A 15,329-nucleotide genomic window follows, 5' to 3' on the forward strand; every position below is an offset into this window, starting at 1 on the left:
CCCCCAGAGTTCCCTGGTCAGCCAATGTACCTAAACTGGTAAGCTCAAGGTTCAGTGAGAGATGGAGAGCTAGTGAGATGTTCAACATTTGGTGTGAGGGCATGTGCACGCGCGTACACACACACACACACACACACACACACACACACACACACACACCAGGAGTTCTTCACCCTCCCCAAAGTATTACAAGGAGCATCTGGTAGAAGAGGCCACTTCACACTCCGAGCAGTGTTAAGTGACCAAGTTGTCCTTACAGTGCTGTGGTCTTGGCAGGCTGTGTGAACACCGGACTGGCGATTGCATGGTCTTGGCTTGGCAAGTCTGGTTTTCCTGGCTTCGGATCATGCCCACTGGGTTTTTCACTCTCCACAGTTTCCTCCTTGGTCCCTGGGGAGGCATGATCTGGAAGATACAGCTTTCCATGTTAACAGGAAACAGGAAAACCACCTCAGTATTCAGGAAATAAACTAACAGCCCTGAAATACAAAAAGAATGAAGACTCGGGCCTGGTGGTTAGGCCAATAACACCAGCACTTAGGAAACTGAGGCAGGAGATAGCTGTGAGTTCTGCCCCAGCTTGGGGCTACAGAGTGAGACATAGCCTCAAAATCAAGCAAATAACAAAACTTCAAACAATCTAGGTATGATGGTGTATACCTATAATCTTAGCACTCGGGAGGCTGAAGCAGGACAATCCAAAGGAGTTAGTTAGAAGCTAGCCTGGGCTACATAGTAAGATTCTGCATAAATGACAGAGAGAGAAAAGAGAGAGGGGGGAAGAGAGGAAGGGAGGAAAGACAGGTTTCTAGATAAATCTCCCTTTCACTAAGAATGAAAGTCTACAAATGTATTTGAAACATGGACATGTATATACATTTGAGACAAGTTGTTCAGACATCCACAGTCACCATCCAGTTTGCCAAGGGATTCAGAGACTCAGTGGCATCCACTACCCTGTTGGAATCCCATACACATACATGAAAGGGTCCTAACACACAAATGTTCAGCCTCGAATTTAAAAACAGAGGACTGCCTACAGCAGACAATCTGTTTCTGATTCCACTGACCATTTGAAAAGCTCACCACCTTTCTAGTCACTTGTTCTCTACAGGCCAATCTAGCTAATGGCAGAAGGGCCCCTTGGGAAGGCAGACATCTGTTGATTACTACTGACTTGGAACTACCAGCTTAGGGTCATGGAAGAAGGCACAGCATGACCCACACTCACCATTTGCTGGGACTACCTGAAGGTGCCAAACTGTTCAGAAGGCAGCAAGTACAGATGGGAGGGGAGGGGTTGTTTAAAATCTTCTCTAGACAGTGCTCTAGACTAAAGGTCTTGGCTTATGCTACTATGAGAAGTGAAGAATGCATCTGGCTTATGTGTGGGCACAGGGCTCAAAAGTGTCACTATCTTCTGTGTAAACTGTCAACCCTGAAGGGTCTCAGCCAGGACCTGAAAACAGGGACAAAAGGTCTGAACCTATAAGACCTTTCAAGACACGCTGTTGAGGGGTAAGGAAGATGGCTCAGTAGATAAGGGGCTTGCTGTGCATGAGGACCTCAGTTTGACTCCGAAACCCATCAAACTAGCCAAGCATGGTGGCACACATCTGCAGCATCAGTGCTGGGAGATGGGGACAGGAAGGTCCCTAAAGATTGCTGGCTTAGCTGAACCAGTGGGCTCCAGGTTCAACGAGTGATCCTGCCTCAGAAAACAAGGTGGAAAGCGATAAAGACACCCGACATCTACCCCTCACCTCTACATGCATACATGCACATGTATACATACATGTACACACATATGTACACACACACACACACACACACACACACACACACACACACACACACTCTACATACACAGAAAAGATACACCATTGGACTGAAACTAGATGTGTCCGAGGATGTCAACCACACAACCACAGCAGTCCCTCCCGGGGCTTCTCAGTCACTGGAGGAAATTGCTGTTTTCTGAGTGGCCCTGACACTAAGCATTTCTAGAACATCAGTGGCAAGTGTCTCTGGCACACACACACACACACACACACACACACACACACACACACACACACACACAAAGTTTGGATTTCATTTGACAGTCTGTCAGACAGGCAGTACTCACAGCTGTCAAGAAAAGCATGAAATCAGAACAAATAGCCGTGCCAGGCCCCATCTCAGAAGAGGGGCATACAAAAAAGCCCACACCACACAGTCAGGTGTATCTGCTCATCTCTAGCATTTTAGGTCCTTTCCCTTAATGTAGGCATTCCTCAGGTCAGCATATGGGCCACCTTTCCAGGCCCCCTTAATCCAGGTGCTTGCTCTTACACCAGAGCTCATTGGAGTTTTTATTTTCTAAGATATGAAACATGTTTCGTAAAACGAACCAGTACTAAAGATACCCTATCTTAGTTAAGATTTCTGTTGCTGTGAAGAGACACCATGACCATAGCAACTTTTATAAAGGAAAACATTTAACTGGGGCTGGCTTACAGCTTCAGAAATATAGTTCATTAACATAACTGCAGGAAACATAGAGGCATGCAGGCAAACATGGTGCTGAGAAATAGCTGAGAGTTCTATATCCAGGCCAGCAGGCAAAAGGGAAAATGACACTGGGCCTGGCTTGAGCTTCTGAAAGTTCAAAGTCTATCCCCAGTAATGCACTTCCTGCAACAAGACCACACCTACTCCGACAAGGCCATACCTCCTAATCGTGCCACTCCTTATGAACATATGGGGGCTATTTTCATTCAAACCACCACATACCCCCTTTTAACTATTACATTTACTTTAAGGATTAATGTTCTCAAATGTCACTAGGTAATCTTCCAAGTCATCCTAAAATAGTTACATCTGTAAATAAAGCCTAGCATGTTAACAAGATCCTTGCAAACTTAAACTGTTTCACTTTCCTGGGGTGTAGATATTTCTTCAGAATGGAAACACTTTGTTCACAAGGGAAACTCACAACTAGAGGACATGTACAAGCTTCCCAAAACTCCTCCCTGAGGTTACAAGCAAAATTAGTGTTTGGGTAGCATTTTCCAAATGGTAGTCTCCTGAAGGAGACTCTAACCTGTCACTCGGCCTGCAAGTTGTGGAGGAAACCCAGAGATGTAGGTTTAGTGAGGCGTCACTGATGGCGGGAGGGTTGTGTGGTAATGCAACTGCCTTTGAATAGCTTGTGCAACAGCAATAAACTCACTGGGTCACTAAGCTTGCCTGGGGTGAAATGTTTCTTTGGTCTGTCCTTGATGCCCTGTCTGGAGTACTAGTTATGTCTCCCTGAGGAAAATCACACACCTATGTCACAGATAATTCTTCCATAGATAAAAATCTTTGTGTGTGTAGCATGTTTAGGTTACAGTTTTGTAGAAATTTCTAGAAGTCAGGAGACTACACAAACAGAAGAATGATGACCAGTTAATATACACAGAGATCTCCAATCCATAGCTGAAAAATCCAGAAACCCACACATTCCCTTCAGCCCCAGCCCAGGACCAGGGCCACCATGGGAGAATCAAGCTTGGTAGACATCAGGCCACCACTAGCAAACAGTCCAGGAAGCCATCCATGCTCTGTGACATTTAACTCCACATGGGTAGGCCCTCTCAGTGAGAGAGCTTCCTGCATCTGTCCCCATTTTTCAGTATTTCCAAGCAAATAAATCCAAACTATCAGCCCTAACCAACTGCACAAGACAGTCCATGTCCAGCTTTTCCAGTCAACAGCTTCCATCCAGGGCAGACAAGAAACCCCCAGGCCTCAATCTCACCAAGTAGCTGTGTACACACCTCCTGGCTTTAAGCTGCTGCCCAAACCAGCTCATCTCCTTGCTCTGAGGAAACCTTTGCTTGTTCTGAGCTGGTGGCTGTAGGTATCTTTATTTACCCACACACGCACACACACACACACACACACACACACACACACACACACACACACACACACACACACCACCACCACCAAAAATAAAATCTATAACAAACTTGATGTTGTCATTAGTTGTTTCTTTGGTTTGGGATTTTAGACAGACTCTCTCCACTGACCTTAATCCTCCTGCCCCTGCCTCTGCAGAGCCAGGATGTGACTCTCTTGAAAAGTCTCCCACACACTCTCGGATGTGTAGTTCTTTTCCTAAACATCTCTCTATTAACCACCACATTTGTATCTAGTTCAAACTTTTTCTCTTAACAAATTCCAATTCTGCCACATGCTGGCTCATCCTGAAATTCCTTTCTATGGTACAGTCAAGAATTGCAACTTCACCTAAGTAATGGTCTCTGCAGGTGTCAGCATGGAGCCGAGTCTCTGGCCCATGCCCTTTGGCCACTGACACTTCCTCCTTTGGGACCATTGCAATCTCACCAGCCAACCCTGGTGCTCCCACAGAACACCCATGTTGTGGTTTGAATGTGAAATGCCCCTTGCAAGCTCATATGTTTGAGCATCTGGTCTCCAGTTAATGGTACTGCTTGGGAAGCATGGTTTGAATGAGACTGTCCCCCATGGGCTCATATATTTAAATACTTGGTCCCCAGTTAGCAGAACTGTTTGGGAAGGATTAGAAGGTGTGGCTTTGTAGGAGGGGTGTCACTTGGACTTTGGAGTTTCAAAAACATCATAGTTAGTTTTCCCTCCCTCCCTCCCTCCCCTCCCCCCGCCGCCTCACGTTTGTGGATGGAAATGTGAGCTCTCAGCTACTTCTCCAGTGCTATGCCTACCTGCCTGCTACCAAGCTCCCCACCATGATGGTCATGGACTCATCCCTCTGAGATTGTGAACTCATTCTTCTATAAGTTGCCTTGGTCATGGCTTCTCTTCGTGGCAATAGAAAAGAGTAACTATGACAGGAAGGAATCACTGGGAGATGGGGTGTCACTAGAGAAAGTTGGTTACTGGTGGAGGAACTTAAGGATTTACAGCTAGGCCCCACTTCCTGTTTGCTCTCTGTTCCTGTCCCTGTCATTCCCCAATGTCCCAGCTGCACACTCCTGATGTGGAGCCACCTGCCACCATGCCATGCCCTCTATGGTCAACTACACTCCATTCAACTGAGCCCACACAAACTCTTCCTTCCTTAGGTTGCTTATCACCTGTTAGCTTGTCACAGCAATGGGAAATAACTAACCCAGCCTGCTGGGGCTCATCTCTTTGCAGCCTCTTTGCAGTTCTATGATGCTCAGTTTTAAATGTCAACTTGCTACAGCCTATAATCACTCAGGAAGAGAGCCATCATGAGGGATTTTTTGCATCACATTGGCCTGTCACACATCTTTTGGGGACTGTCTTGATTGCTTTAACTGGTGGGAAGATCCACTCAGAGTGTACCACTCCAGGATCTGGGTCTCCAAATTGTAAGAATAAAGAAATCTAGGAACCAAGCATGTACGCAACCAAGGATGAGCTTATTGTCTCTCTGCTCTTGGCTGTGGATGTGGCATAGGTGGCTGTTTGTGTTCCTGCCTTGACTTCCCCACACTGACGGAGTGTGACCTGGAACTGAATGAAAGCCGGAAACACCCTATCTCCCATAAGCAGCCCTTGGCTGGAGTGTTTCATCACAGCCACAGAAGGCAGGGCAGTTTGCAATATGATTCTGCACTGACTGAACTCAGCTGTCAAGGATTTAAGAAATATAGACTGAATGGGGAATGTACTACTGTGTATGTTTATCTTATTGATTGTTAAATAAAATACTGTTTGGCCAATGAGACAGCAAGTTAGATGGAACTAGGAGTCAAAGAGGATTCTGGGAAATGTAGTAGAGAAGTGCTGATCCAGACAGGAAGTGACATAGCAAGGAGACTCATATTTAAGCGAAGGAGAAACAGGAAGGGTCCCTTTTGCCCGTTCGCCTCCTCCAGCGGCAGGATGTGAGCCACCGGCAAGGAGGGACACCAATAAGGCGTCCAATAAGATAAGTCTTATAAAATATATAGATGTATGATAATTGAGACTGAGCTAACTAATGAGGAATCCTAGTCATTGGCCAAGCAGCTTTGAACCTAATACAAGTTTCTGTGTATTTATTTGGGCCTAACTTGGGCAGGCGGCTAACGTAAAGCTCACACGTGGTGGTGGGGCTCAGCGGCTTTTGGCGGAAAGATTTATCGTAACAATAGATTCTAAAGAAGACAAACCAAATGGGTGGCCTGAGAGGACACAGAAACAGACATATATAATCCCAGAACTAGAAAAGGAAGAGGCAAGAGGATCAACAATCTAAGTTATTTCAGCTACATATCGAGTTTGAGGCCAGCCTGGGCTACATACGACCCTGTCTCAAAAAGACTGAAAAGAGGTGGGGGTGCAGATGTAACTCAGTTGGTGGAGTGCTTGTCCAGCATGCACAATGTCCTGGGTTTGATCTCAGTGCTGGTGCACACCTGAAATCTCAGAACTTGGGAGGTGGGGGAGGGGGAGTCTTAAATTCAAAAGCCATCCTTGGTAACACTGTTGTAGGCTAACACACGCTATGTGTGACCAATGAGATGGTTCACTGGATAAAGGCAGTCTCCATCAAGTTTGAGGACATGAGTTTGACCCCTGGGACTCACATGGTAGAAGGCAAGAGCTCAAAATTTTGTCCTCTACATAAATGCCACGACATGTATCACCCGCCGCCCCCCCAACCCCCACAATAAATAAATAAAATTTAAAAATGTATTATCTCCAAAATATCTTTACCTTTTATTCACGTGCTGTCTGCTTGTTTCAAATTTAACTGAACTGGAGGAAGTTGTTCAGTGCTGCCAATGTGGAACTGTCCTGAGAGCAGGGAATGGCCAGCAGCTAAGCAAACACTGCCCTGTCAGTCAGCAGCCTTGTGTGCCTGCCCACTCGGCTTAGACACTTACAGAATGATGCCAACACCACAGCATCATGGGACTTTAAAGCTAAACAACAGAATAACTCTGGTCTAGTGGCCTCATTTTTATCAAGGGGGAAACCACTTCCCCTGCAAACAAATCCCTCTAGGAAATATGGTTTGATGGTGGCCCTGGAGCAGGCTGCCAACATCAGCTTCAGACAGACACCTCTTGTACTAATCAGGTAACTCTGGAAAAGTAATGACAGGTCTTTGAGCCTTGACTTTAAAGGAGGAACAACCGTTGTATCCAAAACACCATGTTGTATGGAGAATAAATGGCAAGGTTATCCACACTCAGATTCTGGATACTTTAAGGAGGCCCTGGTACTGATAACTGATGACAGTGTTAGGCAAAATAAGAGTGAGGTAAGGCAGGATGTCCCAGCACATAGCTACTCTAGCCAATGTAAACAAAGGGCTCCAGACCATGCTTGACATGAATCAAGAACTACAGAAGGATTTGTTATGATGTGTGCAACTTGGAAGTACTAGTAGTTTCGACATTCTGAAACATAATTTTGTAGGAAAAGTAAAGGTGTGTGTGCGCACACCTGTATGTACACCTGCACACCGTATGTGCCGGTGCACACAGAGAGGTAAATATCAGGTGTCTTCTGGACTGTTCTTACCATTGTTTTTGAGGCACAGTCTTTCACTGAATCTAGAGAGTTTGCCAATTCAGCTAGACTGGATTCTCCTACCTCCATCTCCCCAGCGCTGGGATTACAGGTAATCATTGCAATGTCTAAGTTTCTTTTCTCCATGGGCTCTAGGGGCTCAAACTCAGGCCCTCATGCTCACATGTAAATATTTAACCAACTGAGTCATCCCCAGTGCCAAACATAGTATCCTCAACAGAAATGTGCTTTGTGCTGAACACTCCCAGAAGGCATGTGGCCTATACTGGAAGAGACATCTATTTTTCCAGTTGTTGGCACTGTAGGAAAACACTTGCTTCTTTTCCTGGAAATAAACATCCTGGGCTTCTAGAGAAACTGGAAACTCTTCGTAAAGCCTTGAGTTTCCTATGGAGTGGGTGGATGCAGGTGGGGCCTCCCCACCCCGAAAACCAGAATCTGGAATTCTCCAAGACCCAGGACTTTCTGAGCAGCAACATGACATTGCAAGAGGAAACTTAGACCTGACCTCATGTGACAAGGCAGTCAGAACTCAACAGAATACAGCCATCCATGGCTGTGTATGGGGTAGAGCCAGGACATAAATGAGTGTGAACATACACATGAGTATGATAGGAATCACCTGAAAAATACCTCATTGTGTGTAGCTGAATATTCTAAAACCTGAGGATACCCCAAATCTAAAACAAGGCAGTTCTCAAGCATTTTTGGATAAGGGGTGCCCTTCACAGCTCAGGTTCAGCACATATAATAAGTTTGGGTAGCAGAAATCAGCAACACGATTGTGGAGACGGCTCAATCAATAGATAGTTGCCTCAGATGCACAACGATCTAAGTTTAGATTTTTCAGAACCTACAAAAAAAAAAAAAAAAAAAGCTGGTGCAGTGACATAAAATTCCAGTGCTGCAAGATGGGAGGTGGGGACAGGCAGATCTCTGGAAGATCATGGGATAGCTAGCCTGGCCTACAAAGTGAGGATGAGGAAATGAGAGACCCTGTCTGAAATGAAAGATGGAAGGCATCTGAGGGCTGTCCTCTGACCTCTGTACATGTGCTATACACATATTCACTGACATGTGCAGCCACAAACATGAGTGCACAAATGCACATAAGCACATGTACACACACACACACACACACACACACACACACACACACACACACACACACCAAGCAACAAAGCATCCCCTGAGAGCTGATGCTCTAGATTGGATAAAACAGCCAAAGGACAGATTGACATCCCTGCTGTGATGTCATCAGGGAGAAGTGGGTGGAGTCTCACCTTCAGGACCCTGATTTGCTTCTTTCTGCTCTGCTCCTGAGTTGGGGGCCACCACTTTGGAAGTATTGATGGATTCCAATAGGGAGACAAACTCTAGGAAGTTGGACTCATTTGGAATCTGTCCTTCCTTGGCTTCCAGGTCTGATTTGGAAGTTGGGATGGGTTTCTCACTGTCACTGACCGCCTCCTTGGTACTCCGGCTCAAGAAGACATCAGTCCCACTGTCCACACTGAGCACACGGGCATGCCTTTTCTCATGGCTGCTCTTACAAGAGGTTGGGTCAAGGTTAGCCTGGCCTTCTCTGCTTCCCTCGGACTCAGGGTCCACCCTGGGTGAGAGTGGTGCAGGTGAGGGGCCTGGTTGCCAGGCAAACCTTGAGGTGGCACTGCCATCCTTGGTACTACACTCCTGGTCCCCAGATCCACAGCCAGAACAAAGATCAGATGGCATCCTCTCCATTCTCTCTGGGGTCCTTTCTCCTCCATTTCTTTCAGGACAAGAGATGCTTCTTTCTCTTCCATCCTCAGTTAACTCAAGGGTGATCAAAGGAATTCTGACTTGCTCAGGGTCTGTAGGACTGGCCACTCCTGGACCAGAAGGCTCTGCATCAGGCCTGACATTGGTTCCATCGGAGCTGGTTACCTTCACCTGCAGGGAACTCTCCAGGTCACTCATGGAGTTTGGGGTACTGCTCATCGTGATAACTATCTTAATTGGCTCATGCAGACTCAGTGGTTCTCCAGGCTGGGAGGTATCAATGAGGGTCACTGCAACATCGCCATCAGAGTCAACCACTTCCTGGTTCAAGGGCAGTTCCACCTGACCAGATGTTCGGGTCAGCTCCTCCTCCTCCGTGGGTTTGGCCAGGACTGTGTTGCATTGACAGCAGCTGCTGCTCAGGCTGTCTTGGGGTGATCTGCTCTGTGACTGTGCCCTGGTGGGGCCCTGAGGACAACTGGTGGTCTGTGGAATCAGAGCGGAGTGTTCACTGCCCCATGGCTGGAAGGAGATGTCAGTTTCTAATAAGTCATACTGGGACAACGACAGGTGTGGCAACTTCTTCAAGGCTCCAGTGTTCACCAGACCACTCTCAGACCTGTGGCGGGCTGGGCGCTGGCCAGTGGCCCCTGGCTCTTTCCCTTTTCTTCCTGTGAGGGTCTCTGTGGTCACTCGCTTCACTGGTTCTGTTGGTCTGGGAGTGAGCTCCGGTGTATGGCCCTGAGAAGCAGGTAGGCTTTCTGACTTGATGCCAGGTGAGGTAGATGACACCACTGCCTCAGGTTGATCCTCTGACAGAACAACACCTGAAATGAATGACCAGGGGTGACATGAGACTCATCTGCAATGACATGTAATACCTCTGAGTGAGACATCAAAACCAAAACCAAACCCAGCAGCAAACACTCAGGTGTGTGTGTGTGTGTGTGTGTGTGTGTGTGTGTGTGTGTGTGTGTACACACTAGTGTATGCACATGTGCCTGTATGTGGAGGCCCAAGGTCAGCCTCAGCTGCCATTCTTTCACACACCATCTACCTTATTCTTTGAGTCCAAGTCTCTTATTGGTCTGAAACTTACCCAGTGGTCTAGGCTGGCTGGCTAGTGAGCCTCAGGGATTCCCTTGTCTCCATCTCCTAAGTGCTGGGTTTGCAAGAATGTAACCACACTCAACTTTTTTATGTGGATTCTAGGGATCTGTCTTGGATCCTCCTGCTTACAAGGCAAGCCCTGTACCTATGAGCCATCCTAGCCCTGGGTGCTTGTTTTCTAAGAATGCCCTTTCTACTGTGGCTCCTGGGAGGTCTGCACTACCACAGGGACTCACACTTTCATTTTGGCTGTGCTGGGGCCCCAAGAGGCAGAGCAGTGTGGTCTAAATCACATGCTCTGGCCTTGTGGTTGGAAAGGGCTTGACTCTGCCTTCCATCACCTTCTCATCTTGAGCTAGTTACACGATCCCTCTAGACCAGCGGTTCTCAACCTTCCTAATGCTGGGATCCTTTAATACAGTTCCTCCTGCTGTGGTGACCCACAACCATAAAATTATTTCTTTACTTCTCATAACCATCATTTTGCATCTGCTGTGAGTCATAATGCAGATGTCTGATATACAGGACATCTGATAATGTGACCCCCGAGATACACTGTCAAACCAAGGGAAGCAACGGTGGTCCAGGCAATAGGTCAGACAAGCTCATTCTTTGCTCTGTGGGGATCACTGTGTTCACCATATAACACTGTAAGCATTATTCTGGCCTCCATCTGCTCCATGTCAGCACCACTCTGTCCTCATTGTGATAACCAAAAAGCCTTCAGTGTGGTCACATGTCCCATGGAAGCAGGCCCCTCCCAGAAAGACTCACAGCTCTGATCTTCATACCTTCACCTCAGAGATGGATAGGTGGCTCACAGTTAAGAACGCTTAAAACTCTTGTGGAGGGGCCCAGTTCAGTTCCCAGCACCCATATCAGGCGGCTCATAACTGCCTATAACCCCAACTCCAGTGAGTCAAGCATCCTCTTCTGACCTCTGGGGACAACTGCACTCATTTGTGAGAACTTGTGTGCACACACAGAAATACACATATATATACATGATTAAGAATAAATCTCCTTTAAAAAAATCACGTCCCCGAGGATGTAGCTGTGATTAAATATCAAATAGTGACAACGCTCTACCTTTGAGGTCTTCTACTGTTTCCTGTGCTGGCAACTCCTACAGAGACAGAAAACAAACATCATTGTAGGAGTCAGCTCGCTGCACATGCCACACGCCCCACACAGCTGGTCTCACCCTTCTCCCAACCAGCAGTCACTCAGTCTGTCTAACTGGTACATAGGGACGGGACACATCAGCGTCTGTGCTTAAGTGTTAATAAAATGGACAAAAGAGGTGGATTCTAAAACACGTCTAAGTGCAGACAGCCTCCCAAGATGACTGCACTATGACAGAAAGGGGGCGGATGCTAATGAAGAAGCCAATACCACGAGAAGTAAGGCATAGCTATCATGAATGGAGAACCGTAAAGCTACCCTACAGGAGCAGTGATCGGTGTACTGGTATTCCAAGAAGCAAGATCGAATGTGGAAAGCAGAGAGGAAGGAGAAGGAGTTTGTTAGGAACGGGAGATGCTAACAATCTGAAGACTGCATGGCTGACTGGAGAAGAAATAAGGAAGGAGGAGTTTTGCACCATGGTTCTCTGACAGGGAAGACAGCAGGAGAGACCACAGGTGTTCCGGGAACACACAGGAGGTGAAGTCTGATGGTCCCAAGTGCACCCATGGGCCATTTCCACAGCCAACAGCATGAGAGGCACAAGAAAGCGGTGACTGCAAAGGGGTCATTGCACCCCCCCCCCACTGGATGCTTCATGTTGGGAGGTGAACACCAAAACAACAGGAAGAGGTCACCAACCAATGGTGAAGAATGCCGGGAGTGGACGCTCTGCCCTCGGGAACTGCAGCGGAGGGGTGGTGTGGACAGGCTCCCTCGAGGCTCTTCCTTCTTTGCACTGTGAAGCTGCCTGTTATTGCTGACCCAGGGTGAGAAAGAGAAAATGTTACAAGAGAGCCAGGCTCTTTAAGCATTTGCCTCCCAAACTGTTCCCCTCAGGTCTATTTCTTAGACACGAATTATATTTTTGATTGCACATAAGCTTTATCCTAATATTAGAAGAATCTCTTTCTCCCTCCCTCCTGTCCATCTTCTCTCTGAGTGTATATGTGTGTGTTTGTACACATGTGTACTTGTGGAAGTCAGAGAGCTCAACATCAGGTATAGCTCAGCTGCCATCTACCTTGTTTGTTGAAACAATGTCTCTCATTGGTCTGGAACTTGCTGATTTGTCTAGGTGGGTGGCCAGCAAACTATAGGGATCTGTCTGCCTCCAGTATCCCCAACAATGGGATAATAAACCTAAATCACCATGCCTGACTTTTTACACAAAGTCTGGCTATCAAGTCCAGGTCCTCATGCATCCTCCCCAGCCTGGGAGACACACCTTCAAAAACAAACTAAAAAGAAATGATGCAATCATGGTGTCCTTTAGTGTCCTTGAAGCTTTGATCTCAGAAGCTTCCTGTGCCATGTGTGACCTTTATATCAAGGCACAGGACTCTTTAAGATTCTTTGACATAATCTGTAAATTTGAATAACAATATAAAATATTTAAGCAGAATATGTTGTATTGTTAAGTCTAGCCAACTGAATTTTAGATCATAGTGTAAAGCTATATTGGTGGCCAGATAAAATATCCGGATTGTAAAAATTAATTTTATCAAGTTTGGCTTTAAATATAAGCAAAGTACTAGACCCATGTGTGTCTGAAATGTTTACCCTCATATGTAACTCATAAGCAGAAGGCAGCTGTTATTTATTTATTTTTGAGCCCAAATTTCATGCAGCACGGGTTGGCCTGGAACTCACTATGCACCTGTAGATGACACTGAGCCCCCAGTGGTCCTGCCTCCACCTTCAAGTGCACATATCACTATGGAGGGATACATAGCACATATCACTAGAGGAGGGAGAGAACACTCATGCCTACAGGTCTCTGCTTGTGTTAAACCTCAATGCACAGTCCACTATTTACTGAGCAAGGTTTCTGTGGTGCTGAGAATTGAACCCAGTTCATCACACCTGCTAGGCAAGTGCCCTACAGACTTAGATGCAGCCCCACCCCACACAACATCATTGTAATCAAAACCAAATCTTTCCCTGTGGGAGCAGGTGCTCTTCTGGACAAGGTTACCTTGGGTTTTTGTGGCTGGCGGTATGCTGGCTGCTGGCCTCTCCCTCTGGCCTTCGCTTGCTTCTCTTTCGGGGTGATCGGTGCTGGACCACTTCTCCCTTATCGAACATGAGGTGCAGGCGGTAGCTAATGATCTTGATGGCTGCAAAGAAGATGGTGACCAAGCCGCAGTAGAACAGGGCAGTGAGGACGTTTGGAGGAAAAGCCTGCAGGAGAGAGGAGGGAGAGAACACTCATGCCTACAGGTCTCTGCTTGTGTTAAACCTCAATGCACAGTCCACTATTTACTGAGCATAAGTCAGGCAAGATTTCTAGTGCTTGGGGACTTTTTCTGGTTAGATTCTCCAAGGGAAAAGAGCTGTATTATCTATTTACCTTTGGTCTTTTTTGCTTCCCATGTTCTAATAATCAGTGACTTTGATAGTCAGTGTTTCTATTAAACACTTTGATTTTTATATATGTTATGTTTTATCATTGAAATTTGGATTACTAATTATGTCACTATAAGAAGCAGGATTCAACCTTTATACAATGTATGCACCAATCCACAAATCACTGAGCCTAAGGCTATCTGCGTATCACATATTTACATTATGATTTGTAACAGTAACAAAATTACAGTTCTGAAGTAGTAACAAAAATAATCTTGTCATTGGGGGGTCACCACAACATGAGGAACTGTATTAAGGGGTTGCAGCATTAGGAAGGTTGTGGACCACAGCTTTAAAAGGATAGGGCCCAGGCTGGAGGGGGAAGCATGGCAGTAGGCAGCTCCCATGCTGGCAGACACATGATGGTGGGACTCCAAACCTCTGCAAATCTTGATGAAACAGGAAGTGGAGAGTGGACAGGAAGTGGGACTGGGCTGTATAACCTCAAGGCCTGCCCTCAGGGAGCCACTTCCTCCACTGAGGCTTCATCTCCCAAAGACTCCAGAACCTTCCCAGACAGTGTCACAGTTGGTGAGCCTGTGGTGACATTTCATGTGCAAATCACAACAAACACTTTCTAGTGAAAGGTCTTTTCAAGAATTCCTGGGGTATCTCCTCTGGTCAGACATTTTCCTTCTTTCCTGGTTATTAAGTACCGAGGTGTAGTCTTTATTTCAGAAACATGTTAACAAGACAAGAGCAACGGATTATGTTTCAGCTTTCTTCTATTTTTCTTTCTTCCTCCAACTTCTTTTCATATGTGCTTATGGTGTGTGTGTGTGTGTGTGTGTGTGTGTGTGTGTGTGTGTGTGTGACTGCATGCGTGTTTGGCATGCACGTTGGCATGTGTGTGGGAATGTATGAACATGGGTGAATGTGCACATGGAGACCTGAGGTTGAGATCAGGAATCATCCATCCTCCATCACTCTTCCACCTTATTCACCCAGGCAGGGTCTCTCAATCAAACCCAGAGCTCACAGGCATGGCTAGTCTCACTTAACAGCTTGCTCTGAGGATTCCCTGTCTGCTTTCTGAGGCTGGAATTGCAGGTGGGCTGCCACACCAACCAGCATCCTATGTGGGTTCTGAGGACTCTGGTCATCACATTTGCTCTTCAGGTACTTTAACTGCAGAGCCATCTCCCTGTATTCCCTTTACCCTTTCTTTTGAGATGGTAGAGACTTGGGAGGAAAACTGACATAGACACATCATGCAAGATAAATCTGTGTGTCAGAGAATAAAAGGGCCAGAAGGTTCTTAATAGCCTTCAAAGACCAAAAAGTCTACATTTCTTTTCTATATTTAAGACAAATCAATAGACATAACTATTATAAAGCCATTC

At 46.4% G+C, this 15,329-nt stretch overlaps 1 protein-coding gene across 2 annotated transcripts in view; it reads right to left on the reverse strand.

Moving 5' to 3' along the window:
• Pcnx2 (pecanex 2) overlaps positions 1-15,329 on the reverse strand; it is a 159,118-nt gene that overhangs the window by 137,947 nt on the left and 5,842 nt on the right. For both annotated transcript variants that reach the window (XM_027404801.2, XM_035442761.1), the window contains exons 2-6: positions 13,556-13,761; positions 12,220-12,337; positions 11,482-11,518; positions 8,805-10,109; positions 258-405 (exon numbers count right to left, since the gene is read on the reverse strand). In XM_027404801.2, the coding sequence (XP_027260602.1) occupies positions 258-405; positions 8,805-10,109; positions 11,482-11,518; positions 12,220-12,337; positions 13,556-13,761 (1,814 nt within the window). The remainder of the gene's footprint in view (positions 1-257; positions 406-8,804; positions 10,110-11,481; positions 11,519-12,219; positions 12,338-13,555; positions 13,762-15,329) is intronic.

This window comes from Cricetulus griseus, chromosome 3 (assembly GCF_003668045.3).
Source record: "Cricetulus griseus strain 17A/GY chromosome 3, alternate assembly CriGri-PICRH-1.0, whole genome shotgun sequence".
Lineage (NCBI taxonomy): Eukaryota > Metazoa > Chordata > Mammalia > Rodentia > Cricetidae > Cricetulus > Cricetulus griseus.